Here is a 26,562-nt window from a genome sequence, read left to right on the forward strand (position 1 = left end):
TTTTTTAACCTAAAACAATATGTGAAGTGTTGTAAATGTCTATTTTATTTCATTTTTATTTTATAATAGTCAAGTAAAAGATGTTTAAAATCTAAGATCAAATTTTTTGTCACAACTTATAAGAATTGGTCTTATAAACTTATATTCAAAATCATACTGTTCTACTTTCATGAGATGCTTAAATCTTGGCTCATTCATTTCTCATAAACTTCCAAAACTTAATCTAAGATCTATTGTAACAGATACACTGAACTTTTTGTGACAGAGCAATACTAAATCTTTTTTTGTTTTTATTGTAATATTCAACAATAAAAAATATACTTAATTTCTTTCTATTGTATATTTACTTCCATAAAAAAATCTAGTTGCTAATATCATGACCTAGACAACTTCAACAGAATTTTTCTTTTTGATAAAACATAAATTTAACTTTTATAAGTGATATCATTCTAGGGTAAAGTGCATTGATGGTGTTTTGTGAAAAAATGATGAAATTCTGTTTTCTAAACTGTTTACCAGTTATTTTTTGTTATTGTTTTGTGGAAGATTGAAAACTGCCCTCAGTCAGATTCTTTTTATTTTAAACAACATTTGTTTACTTATTCCACATAATTTTCTAACTTTTCAAACATTAATCTAATGATTATAGATTATCTTGATTAGTTTAATCTAGATGATTATAGGAGTGATATCTCTAAAGTAAAGACCGCTGGAAAATGTCTCTCCTTAAGGATGTCTGGATCAGTTGGAAGACCCTTCTAACAAACTGAAACTTCTATAAATCACTAAGCATTAGGGAAAAGCCCAGGAGTGAAGCATTAATTTACCAAAAGAGTGAAAGGTATTGTAAAGGTAAGATAATAGTAACATGTATTGTTTTTTGTTTTTTTTTTCAATTACAAGGAAAGATTGTAAATAATTGGTGATTTTAAATAAGAGAGATTTGTAACACCTTTAAGTACCTCACTTAGTTCATCCTACATATTCAGTGTTGCCTCTTAATGTATTCAGCTGTTGATAAAATATTATTACGAGGGATATCTCTAAAGTAAAGACTGATGGGAATGGGCAATTTCTCTCCTTAAGGTTGGCGAACCTGTGTCATTCATGGCACGCTAGTAATGTACATACTGCAATGTTGTCTGTAAGTTGTCGCATTGTAGTACCTTTGATTACATGTGAGTTTTTACGTTATAAAATAAGTAGTAAAATCAATGTTGCTACTGACTGAAATACGTGGAGTCACACATTTTTTAAACCATCAAAACATTAAGCCGGCTGAAATTCATAGGCAGTTGATTGCTGTGTACAATGGTATGGTACTGTAATGAATGAAAGAAACGAAAGAACCTGTAAGTTGAGTTTGAAATGAATATATATCAATAATTTGAATAGGTGTATTAAGATATATATATAAAACCATAATGGTTGTAGGAAACCTGACATAAGTCACAAGTCACTTAAAAAAATTACTTGGTCATTCCCAAGAATAACAAACATCTCACACCAAACTAGGCAACAGAAGTTTTTCTCATAAAATGCAGGCATTATTTAGCCCTACAAGTAACACCTTTATTGTGTTCACCACAAAGACTGGCAGTAAAGTGATTACTCTTTGAGAAAGCAACTCTGGCAGATATCTCTTGTGTTTTAAAAATGCAATAAAAACTGAGACAAATAATTACAAGCAATCAATTATTGTACCACCCACTGCTGTGAAACTGTCCTTTATATTAATTTGAGATATAAAACATTAGTAATGACAACTGAACTAAATTTTATAATAAAATGTTTTCAGTCATCTTGGTGACAACTTCACTAAAAATGGTAATTGTTCAAAAACATATTATACAGTTTGTGGTTTGGTGTGTCACTTTATTACAACAAGTATTCCATTTCAGGCTTACATTAGTGAACCAAAAATACAGTTGCATATATATGGCACATATCAGGTACAATGGGCCAAAACATGAAGTGAAAAACTTGCCAATTCAAAATATGAGAATGAATAAGCAAGCATTGTATATAAATATGTCATGTCCACTTATGGAGCAGGAACTATGTTTCTGAGATTACATAACAGTTTCCAGTTTTAGGGTCAACATCATAAAAAACTGTACTCCTAATAAAACTTATCATCATGAAAACCAATCCCTGTATTGAAATGGATCAGCTGCATATATGGTGGCTGAAGGCAGTTGCTTGTTTGTTTTTAACATGAAGAAAGAAAGGGGAATCTGGGTTTTGTAAATCCTTCTTCTGGTGGTATAGGATGTGCTAACTTGGTTTTTGTCATGCTGCCTGTTTCTTTTGTTTCTTTATTCTTCTTTATAATCTTAGTCTCCATGTTTGTTGGTTGTAATTATTTACAACCTCAAGTCCTGCAAAACCCTGAAAAGGGCATCATACTGGAGAGTGCAGGTCTCTTTTTCTTTATGTTGGACAGCTGCTGAATTTTTTCTCAATTTTCTATCCTTTATTTTCCAGTGTTTTCTTCATCAGTAAAGGAATAAGGAATGTAGAAGTATTTATTACTAAATTGTGCATGTGTATGAGGCAGCAGCGATTACAATAATGAAATCTGTCAACCAAATATAAAATTCCATTTTTTTCTTCCATACATACGTATATCTTCAAAGCATTTCAGGGACTGAAAGGTGAAAAAGGTTCCAAAACATTCTATCTTCTAACATTCTACTTCTAACCATTTAACTGTCACCATTTGTATAAGCTGAAGATAAAATTTGAAAATTCTGAAGGCATTACATGTACTTCACATCAGTAAACAATTTGTTGCAGAGATGTTGGTAAAGAGTTATCAAAGGTAAAAGCAAGGTTTTCATTTGGCTAGAAATACTCATAATGTAATTCCAAAAGTTTAAGTTTTAAACCAATTTAAAGTTGTTTTATCAGCCAATTGAGTTACTTCATACACTTTGTGAAAATTATTTTGACCAAAGGGTGGAATTTTGTGAGGAATTTATTATTTATTTTGTACAGATGTTCAATGACTACTTGTGCTTGTCAATCTGATGAAAATTCTCATATATGTATTAAGAAAAACTTAGCAATGCTAGACTTCTTGTTCGGTATGGGACCTTATTTCTTCCATATAAATGTAACAGGTGATTCGCATCTTATGATACATGAAATGTTAAAGAACCCTGTGTTTGATAACCACCTTCCTTTTGCTTCAAGTAGCAAAATCTTGAAAACTAGCACTTAATGTATGAGCTTTTCACGTTAATGAATGTACCTCGATTAAAGTGTTTCTGAAAGGATAGAACACTGAAGAACAATTAAATAGATAAATCTATAAATATTTTATTCTGATCAGAACATAAAAATACATAAATTATACTCTTAAAATTAAATAATAGGATAAAATTTGAATGTGTTTAAAGTCCTTGCTAATTATTTAATACGAACAATGAATGCTAAGGTAAATACATTAAATATAAAAAATTACAACAAAGTAATTCAGAAGTTGCTATTTAAAACTATTTTCAGCACATATTTATGCACATATTGAACAGGATGCAGATAATTTGTGTTTTGGAGAATTTTCCAAATAGTATAGAAAAGAAAGATAACGTTTAGAATAAAAATTGTGCTCTAATTATGTGAAATATCCCAAATCATAGGCAGAAATGTTATTTTATCAACAAGGAGTACCTCCTCACTACAATAATATTATGTATGTGTTTCTGGATAAAGATTTTCAAAGTACTGGATAGGATGGGTGGGAGGAATGACCACAATGATCATTGAACCTTAAGACTTTTAATTCTAGAATTATAAGCAATGTTTAGTGTGTGTGTTAAGCAATAATGAATATTTGAAAACAAGAATTGCAGAAAATGTTGAATGAGGAGCTACTATACATGATGCATTTTATCATGTGTGGTAGATTACTGTCTTAGCTGGCCTCTGTGGCACAAGTGGTAGCGTCTCGGCCTTTCATCCCGAGGTCCCAGGTTCAAATCCTGGTCAGGCATGGCATTTTCACACATGCTACAAATCATTCATCTCATTCTCTGAAGCAATACCTAACGGTAGTCCCAAAGATAAAAAAAAAAGAAAAATTACTGTCTAGATGTATGCCGACAACCAACATAAGTCGCAACAAATTACAATAAACATATAAAAAAAAACTTGAGAAAAGTAGCAGTTTCATATAGTATTTATTAAAGTGATTAGTATGAGTTGTGCTCAAAGTATATCTGACTTTGGCTCGTAAAAACAATAATACTTTACCTATTTAAATCAATGATCGTTGAAAGTGAGCCCCTTCTGATGTGAGACAATTATTCAAGCAATGTTTTCGTTACTGTAAGTATCTTTCAAAGTTATTTTTATTGAGACTTTTATAAGTCCTCTTACATCTCTTCTCCGTCTTCAATTCTCTTTCCTTTAAGCAGAATTATAAGAGCCAATATAAGGAAGAGCCAATAATATATAAGGAAAGAGCCAATAATTTCAGCAATCCACGTCTAATGAGTAAGAAGCATGCTTAAATCATTTTATCCTGTAATTTGCCAAGAATCTATGGATAAGTTGTAATGCATGAGCTGGAGCTTTGTTGAGAAAAGGCTTTATTATGTATCCATTGTCATTTTTAATAAATTGTAATTTGAAAACTTTTCCCACCGATTTATTTAAAGTAAAATTAAAAGATTTTCTTTTATGGAAACAAAATTACTCTGTTAATGAATTTTTAAATAAAACTATTATTAAAAAATCTGATGTGGACACCAGATGACTTCCTGGTACATGTATTAAATTACATTTACACATTTATTGCCATGTCATTGGAGTGATAAACTAAAAGATAACAATTTTTTGCAATTTATTAAAGATCAAACACATATGCCTCAGAGTATATATAGTTTTTTTGAGGGTTTATTTTTCAATCACTCTGTAGTTAAATTTAATGCTGATAAAATTAAACAAAAATTTCAGAATAATTAAATAAAATTAAGCAGAAATTAAACTAGAAAATCCAAAAACAATACGATTCTAAATATTGATTTTCAATAAATATTAAATAATCATTTGTTTCACCAAATATTTACATATACACATATGTAATAATGCCTATTAAATTACATATACACATTTTTAAAAGTACATACAATTTTATTTCACTAATAACTTCTGATATTTTTTCAAATTTTTTTTATTTTTATTATTATTATTGAATTATTATTTACTGTAAAACCTTTTTTACAATCCCAGGTTAATAATTATTAAAACAATACATATAAATTACAAAACCAGTTAAAAAAAGAGATGGTCTGATTTAAACCGATGTGCCCTAACCTTGTAAGATTCAAATATTCTGTTAATAAGAATTTTATTTGGCTATAACTCTGGAATCACTGAAAATAAGTAGGACTTATGATATATAATTGAAAAGCTCTTAATAAGGGATTATTACTGCAGTTAAGAAAAAGTCCAAAATTCAAATTTTTTTGGATTACGGGCTTTTTTGGACACTTTTGTTTCAGTCTAATGTAATCAAAAGTGGAGGTGCACAACTAGATGTTACAACATTCCTAAATATAAAATTTCAACATACTACAGCTAATCATTTTTGAGTATGTGAGATACATTCATACGTACATATATACATATGTATGTACATACAGATGTCAAGCTGAAAATGCTAAAGTCAAAATAACTAAAATACTAGTAAAATGCTAGTCAAAATGATTCAAAGATGATCAAAATGGATATTTCTGTTGAAATCTGAAAACCGTAATTTTTTGCAATCACTATACTTTTACTTTGTACAAGGAAGTAAAAAGAAATCAAACCATATGTGCAACCTGTTCAAAAAGTATATAAATGTATAAAATAACTTTTAATATCTGCTTCTGATTGTGAATTATTTTATAGTAATTTTTTATAATCAATATATTTATTTACCTTAATATTATTTAATGCCTGTATTTAAATAATTAATAGACTTAAAACACATTCATTTTTTATCCGATAATTTAATTTTATATTTATAATTTAATTAATATTTATTTGATCTATATAATGGATTTTTGTGTACTGATCAGAACTACAATTTATTTGTACAAGAATATATGTGACAGAGATTTAATAATTTAGTAATATTCAAAATTAACAATATTCACTTGTTCAAATTTGTTGTGTCAAATATTTCACTGAACCTTTTTCCCTGAGCTTTCGGCATCTAAACTGAATGGGAAATTGTTGCATTTCCATAAATCCACCAAAGTCCACTTCACTAATAAAAATTTTTTTAAGTTGATCTTCACTGCAGTTGTGGTGTAATGACTACTACATCTTGTTCAGAATTTTAGGAGTTTAAAGCTAGAACCTATCTTGATGGATTTAGTATTTTTCATATTTATGGTAATAAAAACAAATAATTTCATTGATTTTCTTTTTTTCAAAAAAATGTTTTATTAAAGTGTAAAAATGAAATAAAATTTTATTACAATAAAATTATGCTTATAGAATAAATAAATAAATAAATACAATGTATAAATTATTATTTAATTATTAAATTTATATACCATAATACGATTATCTTAGATTAAATATCGCATTAAATCCTTTCTTAGATTTTAATGTGGTTGTCATTATTACATCAATTTTATCTACGGTACTATGTTCAGGCCCTGGTTGTATATTATATCGTCGCAAAAGTGTAGATAAAACAGTCTTCATTTGTAACATACCATATTTTTGTCCTATACAATTTCTTAAACCTGCTGAAAATGGCATATATGAATATGGATGTCTTGTTCGACAATTTTCTGGAAGAAAATTATCCGGGTTAAATTTACCAGGATCTTTCCAGTGATCTGGATCACGATGTATTTCATATATAAATATACCTATATCAGTACCTGAAACAACAAGAATGAAACATTACTTGGTTTGTTTTTATTAATATGAACACAGTGGTTTTTACCAAATTGTAATACCTTTTTTTTACACCTTTGTACATCTTTAACTAAGAGCTTTCAAAGCTGAAAATTTGAATACTTAACAAAAATATTAATTAGTTATGAATCAAATTAAAATGTAAATAAATAAAAGAAAAAAATATTTTGTCTAGAAATAGAAAATGTGCTCTATAACTAAATTTTAATGTAGCTGTTGAAGTTTCAAGGCCAGAAGAGATATGTAGATTTGATGCATATTTCACCTGCTAATGAATTATAAAATGTGAAACTTACAAAAATCTAAATAATTGAAACCTTTAAGAGCTATATATTTATTTTATGAACAATTGGAAAAAAAACATTTCCCCAAAAGAATTGATATCCTTTTGATTTTCAACATAGAGAAAGTGGAAAAACAGATTGCAAAAGAAATAATGAAGTAAATGAATATTTAATACGTTTTAATTTTGAATATGGATGAAAGTTCATCCATATACTCCAGCGAGTTCATTCTATTATTTTTATGTTCCTAAATATATATATCCTAAATACAATTATTTGAAGAGAAAAGTTCAAATGCATAAATTCCAACAGTAATAGAAAGGTAGGAATTAATAAAAGTATTTATTGATTTAAATATCCATACATAGGCATGGATCATGTTAGAAGTTTAATAACGTTTTACTGGATAAATCGATTTTGTTAAAATTTGGTTCAGAGATTCATGTATATGGGGTAATTTTCTGGTATAATTTTGGAAGCAGAAGAAGAATTATAGCAAAAAAATAGTTCAATTTGATTTTTATAAGTAGGAGTAAATTTTAAAGGTTCATAGAATTACTTGTATATTATTTTCACTTTATTGGGATCATAACTCTGGAGATATGCTGCAAGAAGGAAAGTACAGTAATCAGTCAATAAATGTGGATTAGGTTTTTTCTGCTTCTCTTAACATTTCATGACCCAAAAAATTAAAAAAAAAAAAAAAAAAAAAAAAAAAAAAAAAAAAAAAAATGTGGGCGATAATGTATATATGTAAGCGTGTTAACATTTTTGAAGCTCAATAACTTTTAACTGGATAAACTGATTTTGATGAAATTTGGTACAGAGATTAGTATATATGGGATAATTTGTTGATACAATTTTGGGGACAATATCTGCAGGGGAATAAATACTTTTTTAGGGTCAATTGTATCAAAATTTTGCAAACATAACCCCACTTTATATTAAGCTCAGTAGTGCGTGCTTATCTTACTGTTCTTTAAAAAAATTTGCCCCAAAATTCCTCCTTCCCCAAAATATAAAAAAAGCTATCTTTTTATTTACATTTTTTTAACAACTTCCTAGACATAGTAGTAGTAGTGCAAGTGACCCAAAAAAATACTTTGAGGACAATATTTGAGGCAGGGCAGTCTATAAAATTTTTAAAATATTGATTTCCTGAAATTTAAAATGTTTCTTGATTTGTTTAAACTTTTCATATTATTAAAACTTTAATTAATAAACTTTTAGTAATAATATTACAATAAAATTTCATTGTAATTCACCCCTACCCATAAAAAAGAGATCTTAGGTAACGTAATATTATACAATTAGAAGTTATACTGTTGTGTCAAAGTTATAATTGTAACTATGTTTTGATTTATATAATTTGCTGCACAGGGGAATGATAAGCCTAATTTTTTTGTCAATTATCATTTTACTTGATATCTTCAGACTGGATTAATTTATATTTATGAAATTTTGAATGATGATTTCTGAATGTCATTGATGTTATTCAGTTGTGGTAGCAATTGCTCAAGGTAGTGGGGAGATAAAGTAACCATCTGTCTCGTATCAAAGAATTTTACTCAAAGAGTAGAATTATTTTTTTATTTATAATTTTGTACTACCTACTTATCTTATTTACTAATTGATTAATTTACTTACTAGCTTACTTACCTTAATGTTCCATTTAACCATCCTTCTATGAAGTAGTCTATCAAAAGCAAAGACATCAGTAGCCAAAGTTGTGTAATTTTCCTGGCTTTAACAGGAAAATCTCTTTCATGGCTTTTACAAATAAATAACAAGATGCGTAAAATTTTATGGTATTATTTATTGCAAATTAAAATTATTTTTTCTAATATGTTTCAATCTTTTATTAACTTCAGCTCAAGAGAGCCAGTATTTTTTTAAAGCGCAACTTTATAATAGTAAACATTAATATTTTATATGATAAGTGTAAAACTGGCAGAATGAATGTATATAATCTATACAAAGTAAGATGAAATACTCAGCATATTTAAACATTGCATTTTTGTAAACTCCAAACGAAACATCCATTATGAACTGAGCAAAAAAATATTATGATAGTATGGAGAAGTGAGTTAAAGAGACTTTTTTAATAAAATCAATTATACTAAGTCATAATTAATTAAATTTGTTAAATTACTTTATTTGATCATTCATTCATAATGTACCCTACTGAATACTTGTTAATGGAGTTAATGGTCATTCTCGTGCAATTCAATGTATTTTTAAAACTTAGTTTTCTTGTTGATTGATGTTTACTGTGTATAAATTTATTTCAGTCACATATTTTATTTATAATAGAAAGAAAGATTCATGAAAATCTTAACATTTTTATTCATAAAAGGTTGTATTGCCTTATAATCCCTATTAAAGAATATACTGTTAGATTTCATTATCAAATTTCTCATTCTATAGAAAAATACCATAGAAAGTATAATTCCTCCTTAAAATATTATAGAAAGTAAAAATACTGCTTGTTCTAATGCAGATAATTGTATCAAATTTAACCCTATGGTAATTAGTATGCAAAAGCATACTGTATAACAGTAAACTGTTATACAGTATGCTTTTGCATTAATGGTTTGATGTAATGATAATTATGAGACAGCTAGCAAGTAACGTTGAGTGTTTCATTTACATTTCATTCTTAAATGGAAATATTATGTAAATGCTACATATATGATCAAAATATGAATCAATAAGTTGGAGGCAACAGGATTTTTACTAATAGAAAAGTCATCAGGAGGATGGTTTTTAAATTATAGAATTTTTATTTTATTTTTATTATTTTTTTATTTTTATTTATATATTTTTTGTTCAAATATGAGTCAGGTTTGATTTGTAAGAAGTATTTGTCTGTAAGTAGTTAATGTAAAATATTCTCACTCAAAGAAACTTACATGTTCCTAAGCTAACATGCTTACTTGCTATACACCTGTAAATTACATAAGTTGAGTTACAACTTGTGCAATTATTTTAATAACAATAATTAATCAATTATAAGTTAGTTCAGTTATTATTTGAATATGTATATTTAGTTTATAAAAAGTCAATGCCAGTCCATTTCATTTTTTAAATTCTTAAATAAAACTTAGATTTTATTGTTATTATTATTTTAATTTAAATATTCTATGATAAAAAAAAGTAAAATTTACCTTTAGGAACTACAAAATCGCCCACTTTTACGTCCTCTTCTAATTGTCTACCAATAGCTGGTAATGCTGGAAATAATCTCATAGTCTCTTTTATAGCCCGTTCTAAATATTCTAATTTATTAAGATCATATAGGCCTGGTTCTGTATACTTATCATTACCAAATATATAATCTAGCTCTTCATGAACCTGTTCAAAAAAGAACAATGAAAAATTAAAAAGTTTTTAATAATTTAGTCATTAATCCGAACTAAATATTTTACTAGATATAGAAGAATTTTATTTAATGGGCAAAGGCTAATACTAATTACGTATTAGCCTTTGCCCATAAAGAATCTTATTGTATAAGATTCTTTTCTCTAAAGAAAAAATTGATTAGAAAATTACTAAATGATTTATTAAGATGTGCGCTGATTGATTAGAAGGCTCTTCAAGAAAGTATATTTTCAAAGAAAAGGTAGAATGATAGAATAGTTGCTAGGACATTATAACATGAAACTATAGATGCATGACAGGGGAGGTAAAACAATAAACTTGTTAGTAAGTTTATCTGTCACATAACTCCATTAATTATTTTAGAGATAACTTAAAAAGTAGATGGTCATAGAGGATTTTTTAACACATTTGTTTCCATGAAAAATCACTGGTTAGGAAAAATAAGAATTATTTATAATATTTCATGTAGGCTGAGAGGGTACATACTGTGTTATTTTTTATTTGACCACTAGAAGAGGATTTGCAGAGAAAATAATGCTTGTATCAGCGTGCGAGAGAATCTTCGGAAATATAGGTAATATTTAGTATTAGGAAAACAAGAAAGAATTTTACATCTTTTTGTACATCAAATGATGAAATGTAGTCAGGAGGTATATAATAAACTGATGCTTTTTTGTAGAATTCTCCAGGTTTATAGATAGTTAGGGTAGTTAATTAGAAAAAGGTTCTGGTGTTAACTTTAATGATCGGGAAGTAATGGATTTTTTTTTATTTTTGTTGTTGCAGATATACGAGGTTTATAAATAAACTAATGAGTATGGTTCAGAAAAAAATTTTATTTACAGTCCAATTATACATCGACTCTAACACCTTTGAAATAGTTCCCTTGGGAAGCCACGCAATGCTTCAAATGGTTTCCCCATTCTTCACAGCAGTGTTGGAACTCAGAAACTGGAATATCATTCAGATGTTCAGTTACATTTTTTTAATGTTTTCTACTGTTCGAAAATGGTGTCCTTTGGTGTTTTTTTTAAGTCGCAGGGACTCAAGTCAGGTGAATAAGGTGGTTGAGTTACTACAGTAATGTTTTTCTTTGCCAAAAAATTATTAATTGTGAGTGCAGTGTGACAAGGTTCATTGTCGGGATGCAGCATCCAGTTTGGTGGCTGTTCTCATGCAGGCAACTTTTTTCCGCAGTCTTTCAAGAATTTCTCAGTAAACATATTGATTTACAGTCTGTCCTGTAGGCAAAAACTCCTTATGGACAATGCCATTACTGTCAAAGAAACAAATTAGCATGGTTTTGATTTTTGATTTGCTCAGTTTTGCTTTTTTAGGATGTGGGGAGTTTGAAGTGTGCCACTCCTTGCTGTGGCATTTTGTTTCTGGGTCGTACTCAATTATACAAGATTCATCTTCAGTAATAACATTAGTTTTAGAAAATCAGGATTAGTTCAATTCATCCAAAAAGATCACGGCACACTCCCACATTGTTGTTTTTCTGTTCAACATTGAGGTTTTTTGGGACCAATTTTGCACAAACTTTTTTCATGTCCAATTCATTTGTAAAAATTTGATGGACAGTGGTATGGTTCAAATTCAATTGTTCTGCAATTATGCTGACAGTTAATCGCTGGTCTTACCATATCAAGTCAAGATTATCAAGCCATATCATATCAAGATTTGTTCAACATTGTCATCACTTTTTGACATTAATGGTCTTCCAGAGCGTGGATCGTTCGCAACTGATTCCTGGCCATTTGAACACACGTTTTAAACCACGTTGAAAATTGGGCTCATGACAGAGCATCATCTCTATACGCCATTTTCAGTAGCGTTCTCACAGAGTTTAACACAAAACTTGATTGCACAATATTGTATATAATTAATATCACTCATTTTTGTAATGCACAACAAAAACCTGTTTCACAAAAAGTTTGTTTACTCTCATGTGGTAACAATAGACTAAAAATATTAATACTGAATATAAATCAGCTGTTCATATAATTGTATGTTTACTTTGGCTGCCAAAAAAACTAGTCTCATTACTTTATTTACAGAATTTGTAAGTTGGTAATCTTATTAATATTTTCATTGATCCATTTCTGTTCTTCTTGGCTTAAAGGAATGTTCTTAATGGCTTAAGGGAATGTTTGGTAAGGGTTATTTCTATTTTATTTTATTTTTAGTCTACATGTAATGTATGAACAACATAAATATTGCTTGGAAAAAATATTACCTGCAGTATATATGATGGATAAACCTGGTTTTTTTGTACCATTGATTATATTATAATTGTATTATCATTAATCAATTAATTTGTTATTGATAAATAAATCTAGGTAGTGCTTTCTGCAACTTATTTTTGTTACATTAATTAAAATTAAAAAAAAAATCATATCTATGAAGTTGTTAAAATTCAACACTAATGATGCCTTTATTTTTTTTATGGAGGTTACACCATAATCAAAGCCATAATTTCAAAATAAACATAAAAAATTAAAATGTAAAAGAAAATAGTGTTTCTTTTTATTTAGATGATTTAAAATTGAGCATATTGATCCACAGAAATTATTATTTTTATCACTATAAATGACAAAAGCAGTCTTAATTAAAATAAAATTTCTTAACTGTTTATATTTAAATTATTAAAATAATACATACCAATTCTTGTACATCTGGATGCATGGCGATTAATAAAAGTGCAAAACTCAATTCAGTAGCTGTAGTTTCTTGGCCACCAATTATAATAGTCATTGTTTCATCTCGCAATTCATTATCAGTCATTCCATTACCTAACATCAAATCTAAGAATGCCAATTTACCACCATCTTCTGTAAACGATAAAGAAAGTTTTACTTAATTACAATCTTTAAAATATCTTTTAATGAAAGGCTTACAATTTATTGTTAAGAAGAATCCTGAATAAATTATCCTGAACATAAGCAGTACCTTGGTCGATTGTCTTCTTTGTCTACTTCTTTCCTGATGAAAGATAGTATATATTGTTAAGACCTCAAACATAATAAGATGTAAATTTTGTTTCTACATAATTGTAGATCTCTATTGAGATTATCTATTGGATAAGTTTTTCACAGTTGTTCCAGTGTTTTTCAGTTGTCAGTTTTTGTCTAGTACAAAGAAAGAAAATTCAGTCATAAAAAAAGAGAAAAAAAACCATCTCTCATATAAGATTTTGAAAATTTTATTTACTTGAAGTTTTCTTCGTAAAATCTTATTTTTTGATAAAATGCCTCCTATACAAGAAACATATAAAAAACTTATGCAAGAGAACTAGAAATCTGTTTAAACTTCCTGTAGTTCTTATGGAAAACAGAAATAAACAACAAAATTGCATACAGGCTAATAATACTTTAATTTAAAAAAAAAATTAATTACACTGGTCAACATAAAATTTGGAACCGAACAGGGAGTTCTATATAATAATTTGTATGCTGAATCTGAATATCTATTTTGAAACAAACCATCATGTAACATTCTTAAGTTACAAAACACCTTAAATTTATTTATTCCATTATTCTTGGAACGAACAATACAAATAAGTTAGAATCTCTGTATGTTTGCTCACATCTGATTTATATTGCAATGCATGCTGTAGAACCGTATTTGATACATAACAGTTGAATGCTGTCATTTCATGCCAAGCCAGACATGTATAGAAAAGTCAGAGAGTCAGATAATGAGCAATTCAACATGATGAAATTTTCTTCATGTTGTAGCTCTTGGTATGACTAGCTGTATTCTTTAATTGTGGTAGTGGTTTTATCATACATATATATATATATTACAAAGATTGTTTCTAACAATCAACAAAATTGTTTATAAGTAATGCTATAGATGTAGTGAAAGATTTTTATGACAGAACAAATTTTGGTATTATTTTATTGAACATCAAGATTTGTTAAGTTGTGTGTGTGTGTGTATGTGTGTTTGTGTTTTATTGCACTCCATGGGAAACAATTTTATGAAGAATTTTGAGTAATTAAGTATTAACAAATTAAAACTTAATTATTTTTATAATTAAGTATTTTTGTAGTATTTCAGTTTACTTTCTTTCATTAAAACATTTTGAATTTTACAATAAATAAAAATCGGTTTTGTAAAAATTCTCCAAATATTTTTTGTTACTTTTGCGGAGAATTCGCCACCAAAAGTTAATAAAAACCACTATCAAATCTGCTGAAAACTGTTTACAGACATTATTTTGACTGTCCCTTGGGAGACCGAGATAAATCCTGGGGTCCACATATAGCATGTATCAAGTGCTACATTAAACTAACACAGTGGTTAAAAGGAAAAAAGAGCATTTGCGTTTTGGCATACCTATGATTTGGTGACAGCTTACTAACAATTATGATGACTGCTATTTTTGCTTAACAAATAATAAAAGCAGTATTGCATACCCAAATGTTCGTTCAGCTATAAGATCAGTACTTCATGGTGTTGATTTACTGATTCCGATTGCTCCAACTTCTTGGAAAGAAATTTCTGATCTCCCAGAAGGCTCAACCAATGAATCCTCTAGTTCAATAGATATTAATTACATTCCAGAAGAATCAAATACCTAACCTCACCTCATCACACAAGCAGAACTGAGCGACCTAATTCGTGACTTGTATTTGTTGAAACAACATACAAAATTCCTAGTTCATGTCCTAAAGAATGGAATTTATTAAACAACAAAACTAAAATTTCAGTATATAGAAATCGAAACAAAAATTTACTGAAATACTTTAGAAGAGATAGTTTAATTTGTTCCTGCCATGATGTTAGGGAGATGTCTGAATTGGACATTGAATATGTTGTTCATGATTGGCATTTGTGCATAGATTCATCAGAAAGAAGCTTACGGGCACTATTATTGCATAGCTTGAATAAGTTTTCTTCTATACCGGTAGCACATGCTGCAGGAACGAAAGAAACATAGAGAAGTATGTCAAAAATTTTAAAAGCTACTAAGTATGATGAACATGGCAAATCATTGCTGATCTGAAAGTGATAGGGCTTCTTCTTGGTCTCCAGAGCGGCTTTACAAAATATATGTGTGTGGAATAGTTGGGCTACAGATAAACATTATGCAGTTAAAGACTGGCCAAAAAGAAATTAGTTTATCCCAGGAATGGAAAATATTGTCAATATTCCCCTTGTCAAAACAGATTGTATTATTTTACCACCTCTACACATAAAAGTAGGCCTGATGAATTTTGTATAAACATTAGATAAAGATGGAGGTGACTTTAAACATTTAAGTGAGGTTTTTTCACAATTAAGTGAAGCCAGATCAAAAGAGGAAATATTCATCGGGCCACAAATAAGAAAATTAATTCGTGAAAATATATTTGACAACAAACTGAATCCTCAAAAAGTGGCAGCATAGAAATCATTCAAAAATGTTGTTACTGATTTTCTTGAAAACAAAAAATCATGATCAGCTTATAAATGAACTCTTAGTGAACTACAAAAATTTAGGCTGCAGAATGTCATTGAAATTCATTTTTTACATTCTCATTTGGATTTTTTCCTTTAAACTTGGTTCCACCAAGATATATTGCAGATGGGATGAATCTATAATGAGTGACTGCTGCTGAATGATAAAAAGAGAAGACTTCACTGAAGACAAATGGAAAATAAGAAAAAAGGAATTAAGATAAACATAAATGCCTGCAAAATAAAAGTAGGAATTTTAATTGTAATTATTATTATTTTTGTATTCTATTATTTAAGAAGTTTCTCAATAATTTAAAGGGTTATAACTAAAAATCTGAGGGTGATGAAAAAAATTGATTTCATTTTAAGATTCAGCATAAAAAATACATTTTAATTCATCTACTTTTATCTCAGTTCCAACTTATTTATTTCTTTTTCTGATGACCTGTGTTGTCTGTGTATATGTAAATTTCATATGTCTGTATGAAATTTTCTCAGTAAATCATTGTCTTTTATCCCAGATTTCTCAAAAACTACTAAAAATATAGTTGTGGGACCTATGTTTTTCTTCTATTTTTTAGGTCAGATTTCCTATAAAATCACTGAATTTATCCCTTAATTTGGGTCCCAAGAATACAATCTGGCTTAATTTTACCAAAGGTGCAGAAATCAGGACGAAATCTTAGCCTCGTTAACAAAGGATTTCTAGACCCATGTTTATATAAATATTCTTCTTTGTTTTCACTAGTAGAAAATGTCCTTATAGTTTGTTACATTGTTCATAAATCACCTTTTTCTTTTTCTTTTTTCTGTTTAGCCTTTGAAATCACTGTACGGTATTACTTCAGAGGATGAATGAGGATTATGTAATTGAATTGTAGTCTTGTACAGTCTTAGGCTGATGTGTGGTTAATTGAAACCCAACCACCAAAAAAATACCAGTATCTACAATCTAGTATTCAAATCTATATAAAAGTAATTGCCTTTACTAGGATTTGAACCTAGAAAAGAACTCTCAACTTCAAAATCAGTTGATTGGCGATGATGAGTTCACCACTAGGCAACCCGGTGTAAAATAAATTATACACTATACAGTAAATGTTTGTACAAATAATATAATTGTTGAGCTTTTTAAATATTAAACATTTAGTTTTAATCAAAAGGTTTTTCTACATAGAACTCTACTTCGATTTTAGATCTGATGTAGCATTATTGTCAGTGTCTATATTTGGTTCTATTACAATAAAAATAGCACATTAATCACTCTTGTGTTGATTTTAAATTCATATTATCATCTTAGAATCCATGATATCAACACTTTATTTCTAATTTCACAGGTAAGAGCTTACAGTAGGTCTAGATTTACACTGTGTTGTTGATGTCATTTCTAAGAAATCTCATCAATTAATAATTTTGTGAAAATTTGCTAATAATGTTGCCATAGTATAAGTTTAGAATTTATATATTGTCAAAATATTATCTAATCTTCATCCTGGAAAAATTGAAAATTATAAATAATTGAAACTGATTGTTCATACAATAAAATGTACTCCCATCATGCAATGTCAATTTTCCAGTAACATTTAAAAATTTAAAATTCCTGATCAGTTTTTAACAAAGGTTTTTCAATTTTACTTCTGACAATTTTAGACAATAAAATTATGAAGGAGAAACCATTACTTACCTAATTTTTTATAATACTCATCCTTGCTCATTTCCCATTCTTCATGTTTTTCTTTTATAACTTTTTCTGTGAACTGTAGAGTCGATTTAACTGCTTCATCATGAACTTTTTTTATATTACTTAGTGAAAATAATATTGGTATTTGTAACCATATTTGTACCATTCTTTGTTGCCAAACCTTAAACAAAAAAGTTTTTAAAATCTATTTCTTTAACATTATTACTAAGAGTAGATGACACAAGGGAGATATTAAAAGTAGATTAGCGAAAGAAAGATCCTCCAAGAAAAATAGACGTTTTACTAGTATTAAATTTAGATTTAGAATTTCTTAAAAATATTTTTTAAGTGTATCCTTTATGGTAGTAGAACATGGATGATAATTAATTTAGAAATGAAAAGAATAGATAGGTGGTTTCTGAAGTATGGGTTACAAGCGTACAAGAAAAATTAGATTGGTTGATCAGGAATAATTTCTCTATAACCCAGTAGGCTATTGTCATTAATACACCACTTTCCGGATATCAAATATTTTTAAATTGAATAGTTTTTTATTACTTCTATGTATATTATTTATTAGATTTTACAATTACACTTAATGAAAAAAACTTAATATTCTTTAAAAGAAGTAAAGTACTTCTTGATGCTTGTAATTTGTGAAACTGTCAAATAGCTGAAATGATATGTGAATATTCTAAATATCAGCAGAATAAATTTGTTTATATATTGGTAGCTCAATATTCTATATTGTTGTGTCATATTCATTCTTAAACCTAATTTCAGAGAAAATGAAGTGATTGTATTAACATATTTTAATTATGTATCTATGTAATAACATATCCTGAACTCATTGTGAAAAAAAATTAAATCTTGCTTAGCAAACTACATAGTTATAATTAAATTTATATAAAAATTAAACATTTTTATAAATGGGAATTAAAATTAAAATAAAATTTAAAATTATTATGTTCATAACAGTTGATTGTCAATAGTTAAAATAAGTCAACGTTAAAAGAAAACATCTTGTCAGTAAGATGTTTACAACTGTTATGTATTGATTACATTTATAAAAATTTATATGCACAACTATAAAATTCATAATTTATCAGTAATCCCTGATGATGGAGGAATAATCCGAAAGCGCTTGGATAGTTGATACTCACAATTGTTGGTAAGTGGATTCTCTATTTTTATATAAATTGTATAATACTAACAGTGCCAGATGTTAAGATAATTGGACCTTATAATTAAATGTTTATAAAGATTATAGTTTTTATATTCATCCCCACTAGTGTGATTAAGATTAAATTTACACGCAGAACATTCCAAATCAGGTTGCTCTGGATTGACAAATGTAAATTTCATAAATGTAGTCATCCATCAATCTTTATTACTGTTAGAAACAGCAGGTATCTGATGATGAATGTGTACAGTTTGGAAGTTGTTCTGGTTTCACTGAGGTTATAAAAAGATATCAGTCATTGAATTCACATCGTTTTTATATTTTCAGACATATGTGGTAATTGTAGAATAGTCTTCTGCAATTCTCTTTGCACATAATGGATTTTATTAACATGCTCTCTTTTGATTTTAACGTCTCTATTTTGACATATAATTAAATCAATACTCCGTTTGTTGTTAGGAGATGTATAATTAATAATATGCAGCAACCTTTTTTACCTCTAAAAATGTACAGTCTTTAAATACCATATTTGATCTCCTAGAAACAATCTTGAACATTCTTGGAGATGTCTGGTCTAAGGACATTATGGTTTTGAATATATCTCAAGATTAAGGAACAATTTTGATTTAGATTCTGTATTTGTAGTATTAGGAGCACAGTGATAAATAAAAAGGAAGGTATTCAATCATTTTTATAAAGTACCTTTGTAATTATTAACATGGCTGCAGTATTTTTTTTATGCATATAATTTTTGTGAGTTACAAGTCCCCATTGTCTGGTATTCACTTTTCCACAGGTGCATTATAAGGCACCTGCATCTTGTAAGCATTTTCCTCTTCTAATGCTAACTGTCAGTCACTGATAGAACTATTTGTAAATTTTATATTCAAATGGTGTGGTACCAATCACTCAGCAGCAATACAAATTTAATCCTTCTAATGTCGAAATTTAATCTTTAAAATTACTCATTGAGTAAATCCTGTCCTGTGGACTGGGATCCCTAGCTGTGAGCATTGGTTGTATTTCCAGGTTAAGGGAACAGCTATCAGTATGATGGTTTGCTGAGATTAAGGGGCAACCCGAATAAGCAGTAACAGGCAGCAAGGCCTGAATAAAGCTGCCTGAATAATTAGCAAGGTCTGAAGTGGTGTGGTGAGATACTGTCAAGAAAGAGGGACAGTGCACTTAAAAAATGCAACTAAGCCAAAAACAGTCTTGTGAAATGGTGAGTATCAACTACCAGTAAATAATTTGACTCATCCCTCATGTGTGGCGGCAGAATAACGGCTGTGGGCCATAAAATAGCTTCCAGCAGCTTAAAAATGGCTTTGAAACAAAGCGACCTCTTTGTAAGAACAGCTTATGGAAAGTTTGATTAGGAAACAACCACGGTTAGGGCGTTCCCCTGAGGCAATGTGTAGTACTTGGACTTCCAGGGGTGCTATGAGAAATAGGTTACTAGGAAAAATGAAAGATGGGAAACAGCACAGGAAAGGTAAAGAGTTAAAGATTGGAATACAAATGTGGGACATTAACTGGGAAGATAGAGGAAGTAATAGACATAGTGATTACTTAAGGTTTGGATATCCTAGGTTGAGTGAGACAAAATGGCATGGAATGGGGAATAAAAAAAAAGCAGATACTATAAATTGGCGTGGAATGGAGGTAAAGAGTGTAAAAATGGAGTAGGAATTATCCTATAAAAGGAGTGGTATAACAGACTAAAGATGTGGAATATGCAAATGATAGAATAATTAAATTAAGCTTTCCTATCAGAGGAGAGGTTAGAGAATTTATCCAACTCTATGGTCCTCAACAGGGAAATAAAGAGAATGATCAAGAAAAATTTCTGGAGGTTGTAGAAGGTTTAATAAGAAAGAATAAGGTATGAGATACATGAGATATGAATGCACAGATTGGTAAGAAGAGGATAGGAATGGAGGAGTTAGTTGGTTCATATGGTTAGAGAAAAAGGAATGAGGAAGGAAATATGTTACATGACTGTCAAAGGAACGAACTTGTAGAAAAGACATGGTTCAGAAAGCAAATGTGAAAGTAAACAAGGTATGGTTGGGATGATCGTTGGGAAGTCATTAATTGACTAATTCCTGATAAAATAGGATGAAAGAGAGAATTAATGGATATAGAGGCTGCCCTGGGAGAAGCATTTGATGTTAAACACAGGTAGTGAAAGTGAGAGTAAGAGGGTTTGTGAGTAATTTTAAGAAAAATACAAAACATATTATTCTAAGGAGTGAGGTAGGAGAAATGGAGAAGGAATAGAAACAGTTTAAAGATACCATGTGGTAAAATGTGCTACAGAACATTACAAATTGCACAGGGAAAGATGGAGATGTTTTGTAAGATACAAAACAGAGAGGGAAAAGAAAAGGGTGTTTCTAGAATGAAAGGTGATGTGATAGCCTAAAGAAACAAAATGTGTCAAGAAGAAAAGAGGAATTGAAAAAGGATAATAAAGGAAGATAAGGAGAGGTGTTGGAGAGAGTTTGTAAATGATTTAGAAGAGAATGTTGGTAGTAGAAAGAAATAATTGTACGGCCTGGTGAAGAAGAGGCAAAATAAACATGAGATAGCAGCGTTGATAAAAAACAAGGATGGAAAAGATATGGTGAAGAAGAATAATAATAAAGATAGATGGAGAGAGTATTATCATGATCTGGTGAATGTGTATTGGGGTAGCCCAATGGGGAATATAATGGAGAAGTTTAGTTTAAATTTCTCTCTTAAATACGTAACTATTAAAATTTTTTGATTCATATTTATAAATAGGATGAGGATTTTACTCTTGCAGATTTTACATTCTTATTCTACATATAATAACTGGATTTAAATCCATTAAGTCCAATTAATAAATATATTTCAATCTAGTACTGATGCAAAGACAAACTTATTATCAAGATTTATACTGATTATAAAATTGCATATAAATTTACCTTGAACACAGTTTCCAAATTTTTAACAAAATCACACCTCCATTTCCATGTTGAGCTTTTCTGATACACCCATTGCTGTTCTACAAATTGCATCTAATGTTACATAATGCTACATATGGATATACATCTGTACATTCACCAACTCTTGAATTGATCTGTGAAATTAGAATTAATTATTCTTAAATCCAGTTTAAAGGATTTTGAAAAAGTAAACCGATAATGAGCGTATTTAAAAAATGAATTGTATTCAGTACCAATTTGCTTAAGTTGAATTTTAAAACTTCAAAGTAAATAAATATGTTTTTCTGATCAGAAAATAATTATATATTATTTACATTATGTTAAGAACAGTGTAAATGTATTATTCCACTGATAACAAAGAACAGCTGCTTTAATATTTCACTGGAAGAGAATAGTGTGACAATGAAAAAACCAATGATCAGTTAAGCATTAAAAAGAATCATAAATGAGAAGAAAGTAAGTGTTTACAATCCATGTATTCATATATGGATATATCTATTCATATATAAAAATAATAATTACATAAAATAATTTTGAAGAAATTATGCAAAACTTATAAATAAAATTGAAACATACAATATAAAATAACAATTTTGAAGGTTATACGTTCTATTATTGTAATAAGTAAATGTCTGTTAAGAAAGCAGAAAGTTCAAGTTTATCTAATCAGTATTACTTTTTAGGAATGTGTATATATATATATATTTTATTTTTTACAGAGGAAGGATCTTAATTTAATTTTAAATAAATTATGTGAAGGTTCTTTTGTAGGTTGAAGAATGATTTATTGAAAGTAGAAATTAAGATTAATTAAATCCTTTCTCATTGGCTCAAAGTATTGCACTGCATCACTAAAAGTAATTTTGTTATCTGGTTTGATAAAAGTTAATATTATTATATTTTGTAGGAGTGATATTTAAAAAAAAAAATTTGATACAATCATAAATGTAAGCGCAAGAAAATATTAAAATTTTTAATTTAGTAAAAGGTGGTTTATATGATTTTTTTTACTGGCATAAAAAATATGACTGCCCATTTTTCTTCTGATTTTTTTAAAGTAAATGTAATTATATTTAAGACAGAAATATGTATGGGATTAACAGTTATTTATGACTAGCTTAGGGATTGAGTTAGATGCGTCAAAACAAAACAAGTGGTTTAATATTGAACTAAACAAAATCAATTTTATCATTCTATGAAAATTTACCATCTAACAAGACATCTCAAACATTTTACACAACGGTTCAAAATGTAATTCCATTATGCATTCAAGTGTAAAATGAAGAAGTTTCTAAATTCAATTGTCTCATTTTCTATTTTTATTTTTATTTATTGTAACTTAGAAAGGAGTACTATTGTTGTATATAAAATTTGTTTATAATTAAAAAAATAATAAATGGTGGTGTGGTAAGTTAATGGGGGTGTAGCCTGTAGTTGCTGGAATGAATGATTAAATATAAAAAAAAAATATAAACAAAATCAGAGGTACTGTAATTATGATATAACAATTAATATTATTTTAATTTTAAAATAGGACCTAAAGCTTTTATTAGTTGCAATAATAAAATTTTTCTTTATAGCATGATAAATTTCTTTTATAAATTATATTTTATAAATCATTATGTTTATATAAAAGGAACTTCACTCTTTTAAAAATCACATATTGCAAGTAGTTGCATTAAAAGCAATTAAGGGGAATGTCAGTACGGAAAGAATTCTAACATTTGATCTCCAGTTACTAATTATTTTCAAATAGATTGTAATGCTCAAAGATCGATCTTATCTAAAGTTAAATACTGCAAAACATCTTTATTAAAAAGATAATAAAATGTTTTTAATTGTTTATATACTGCATAGTAAACAAGAATGAAAATAATTTTTTCTTTACCCATAAATCTTTTAATGTAGACTCTTTTTATCATAAATTTACTTGTCCCTGACTGAGAAATACCTCACAAAAGAATTTTGGATTAATCAGAGAGGCCTCTTTGTTTACTTGTCATGTAATCTCACATTTTATTTCCAAAATTAAAATACCTTGTCTAGATCGTTCATGTAAATAACAATATGTAAAATAAAACCGGTAATGTAAATAAGGGGACTTCATAATAGGATGCTTTCTTGTTAAGCTATGAATCAATCATAACCAAAAATCTTTATTATTGTATTAGCCCAATAGTTAATTAAAACATACACAGGAGCAGACATTGATTCTGACTACAATTTAATAATGATGTAATGTATACTGAAGTTTTAAAAAAAGAAAAAAGTATGAGAAGGAAGAGATGGGAAATAGATAGAGAAAGATTAATTTTTGTAAACATCACATTTCAGCCACGGGCTTTTAATTCTTCTTCTTTTGTGTTTACATAATTCAGAGTCTACTTAGGTATTCTGGTATCATTAATTCTTTCTAAGTACACCCAGCCCATATCTTATAATTAATAGAATCCACATTTAACTTACTTTTTATAAATTAATTTTTACGTTCATTTGTTCAAGAAACTTCCTTCACTCTTAAAAACAGCATCTTCATGTCTATCTGATTCTTTCTTGTCACAGATATTGTTGTTCATTGCTATATAGGAGCATTGGGACAGTTATATGTTATATAATTTAATAATGGTGTCCATCTGGACTTTATTTCTTAAACAGCAAATTATAGTACCCACTTGTATGCGGAAAATGGATTATTTTATTTTTAACCCTATTAAATATTACAAGAAATATTGCACTGCATGTAATTAATTGAAATATGAGTATATAAGTTGCTCCAGAATGATTAAAATAAACAGGCACAGAATTTACTGCAACTGAAGATTTGAAAACAAATATAAAAAAAAATAATTAAAGCAGAGGTAAAGTAAAATTTAAGAGTAGTAAAAGACTTAGGATAATGAAAATGGACAAAAATGAAATTAATAACAAGAAATGTAGCAATGAAAACTGGTTGAAAGAGAGATCTATTGAAGTAACAAAATGATAGATTGTAGCATACATAAAGAGATTAAAAAAAAGAATTTGGAAAAATTAAACAAAGATGTGGATGGTAATCTTTGTTACAGAGAGAAATGTATGGTAAAAATACATAGAAGTATGTAGGAGAGTTTTTTTATTTAATGAAGTGCAAGAAGAGACAAAAGAAATTGATTACTTTACAGATAACTATATTTTAAATTCAATTCAATAGTATTTTGAAGGATTTAAACAAGAATAAAGTGCATAAATTGGGTGACATATCACCTGAATTATTATACTGTCCGAAAGAAATGAACTGAATAAACTGTATTTATTAGTAAACTAAATTTATGAAACTGGGAAATAACTTCATTCTTTAAAAAAAAATGTAATTATTGCCATTTATAAGTAGATTAAGATAAATTTGAGTACTATTTCACCACTAGTTTATTATACATAAAAAACAGGGTAGATCACAGGAAAATAGAATATATGATAGAAGGCATATTAGGTTGATTTGGTTTCACAAAAAGCATTTATATAAGGAGGGGCCATTATGGCTCTTAGACTAATCTTAGGAACAGTCATAAGAAGAACAGTCACCTTTTCTACTTTTCTGTATAGTTATTTGCATCTATTACTTTCCTGTTTCTTCTACCCAAGCAGTAAGGTGATTTTTATCTATATCCTCTTTTTCCTGTTTCTGTTTTTACTGGTCTTATTATTTCTTATTCTTTTCCATTTGGATTTCATCCATAACACTGATAAATAACAAAGGTTCTGCACGGGATTTTAAACTAGTTTCCACCAAAAAAAACTGTTATTCTTTTTGAGGTTCTAATTGTGCTTTCACAATTTTCATTTCCTCTTTTATGCTGCCCTCACAATTCTTCTAGACAGGTTACTATAGGCTTTCTTAATATTTATAAAATTATAATCCACTTTTTCCACACTCCCAACTCTTCTCAATTATCAAATATTCTTTCAAGGATCTTTCTGTGTATGAGTTTAAAAAACTCTATAATTGACATCTTTTTAATAACTGGAAACATGAATATTATTAAGCTATTTACTTTTAAAAGTATTAGTTTTTAGAGTAACCTTTTTTTCTGGGAGTGTTGGCCAAACTTAAGGGACTTATTCAGGGCATCAGAATAAACAAAAACGTTCCTGTGAACAAACTTCATTTTCCTGTGTCTGCCATTTTGTGTTTTTTTAATAAAATTGTATATCTTAAGAACAGATTGCAATATTTTAATGAATTTTGGATACATCTACTCAATGGCATCTTCTACATAATAAATGTAAAAACATAATACATATATAATAAAAAAAAAACAAAAATAAAAACATATGAATATATTTAAAACATGTATAAATATTTATACAGTAAACATATTTTTTTTTTTTTTTTTTTTTTTTGTCTTCAGTCATTTGACTGGTTTGATGCAGCTCTCCAAGATTCCCTATCTAGTGCTAGTCGTTTCATTTCAGTATACCCTCTACATCCTACATCCCCAACAATTTGTTTTACATACTCCAAATGTGGCCTGCCTACACAATTTTTTCCTTCTACCTGTCCTTCCAATATTAAAGTGACTATTCCAGGATGCCTTAGTATGTGGCCTATAAGTCTGTCTCTTCTTTTAACTATATTTTTCCAAATGCTTCTTTCTTCATCTATTTGCCGCAATACCTCTTCATTTGTCACTTTATCCACCCATC

At 28.4% G+C, this 26,562-nt stretch overlaps 1 protein-coding gene across 1 annotated transcript; it reads right to left on the bottom strand.

Moving 5' to 3' along the window:
- Positions 1-6,529: 6,529 nt before the first annotated feature.
- On the bottom strand, positions 6,530-24,455 carry LOC142327891 (cytochrome P450 4C1-like). The gene is given in 8 exon segments (XM_075371247.1): positions 6,530-6,890; positions 10,379-10,565; positions 13,257-13,426; positions 17,725-17,902; positions 21,859-21,891; positions 21,894-21,919; positions 21,922-21,967; positions 24,405-24,455. Coding segments are annotated over 8 exon segments (1,017 nt in total). The 3' UTR covers positions 6,530-6,564.
- Positions 24,456-26,562: the final 2,107 nt, after the last annotated feature.

This window comes from Lycorma delicatula, chromosome 7, assembly GCF_047948215.1.
Source record: "Lycorma delicatula isolate Av1 chromosome 7, ASM4794821v1, whole genome shotgun sequence".
NCBI classification, from domain to species: Eukaryota; Metazoa; Arthropoda; class Insecta; order Hemiptera; family Fulgoridae; genus Lycorma; species Lycorma delicatula.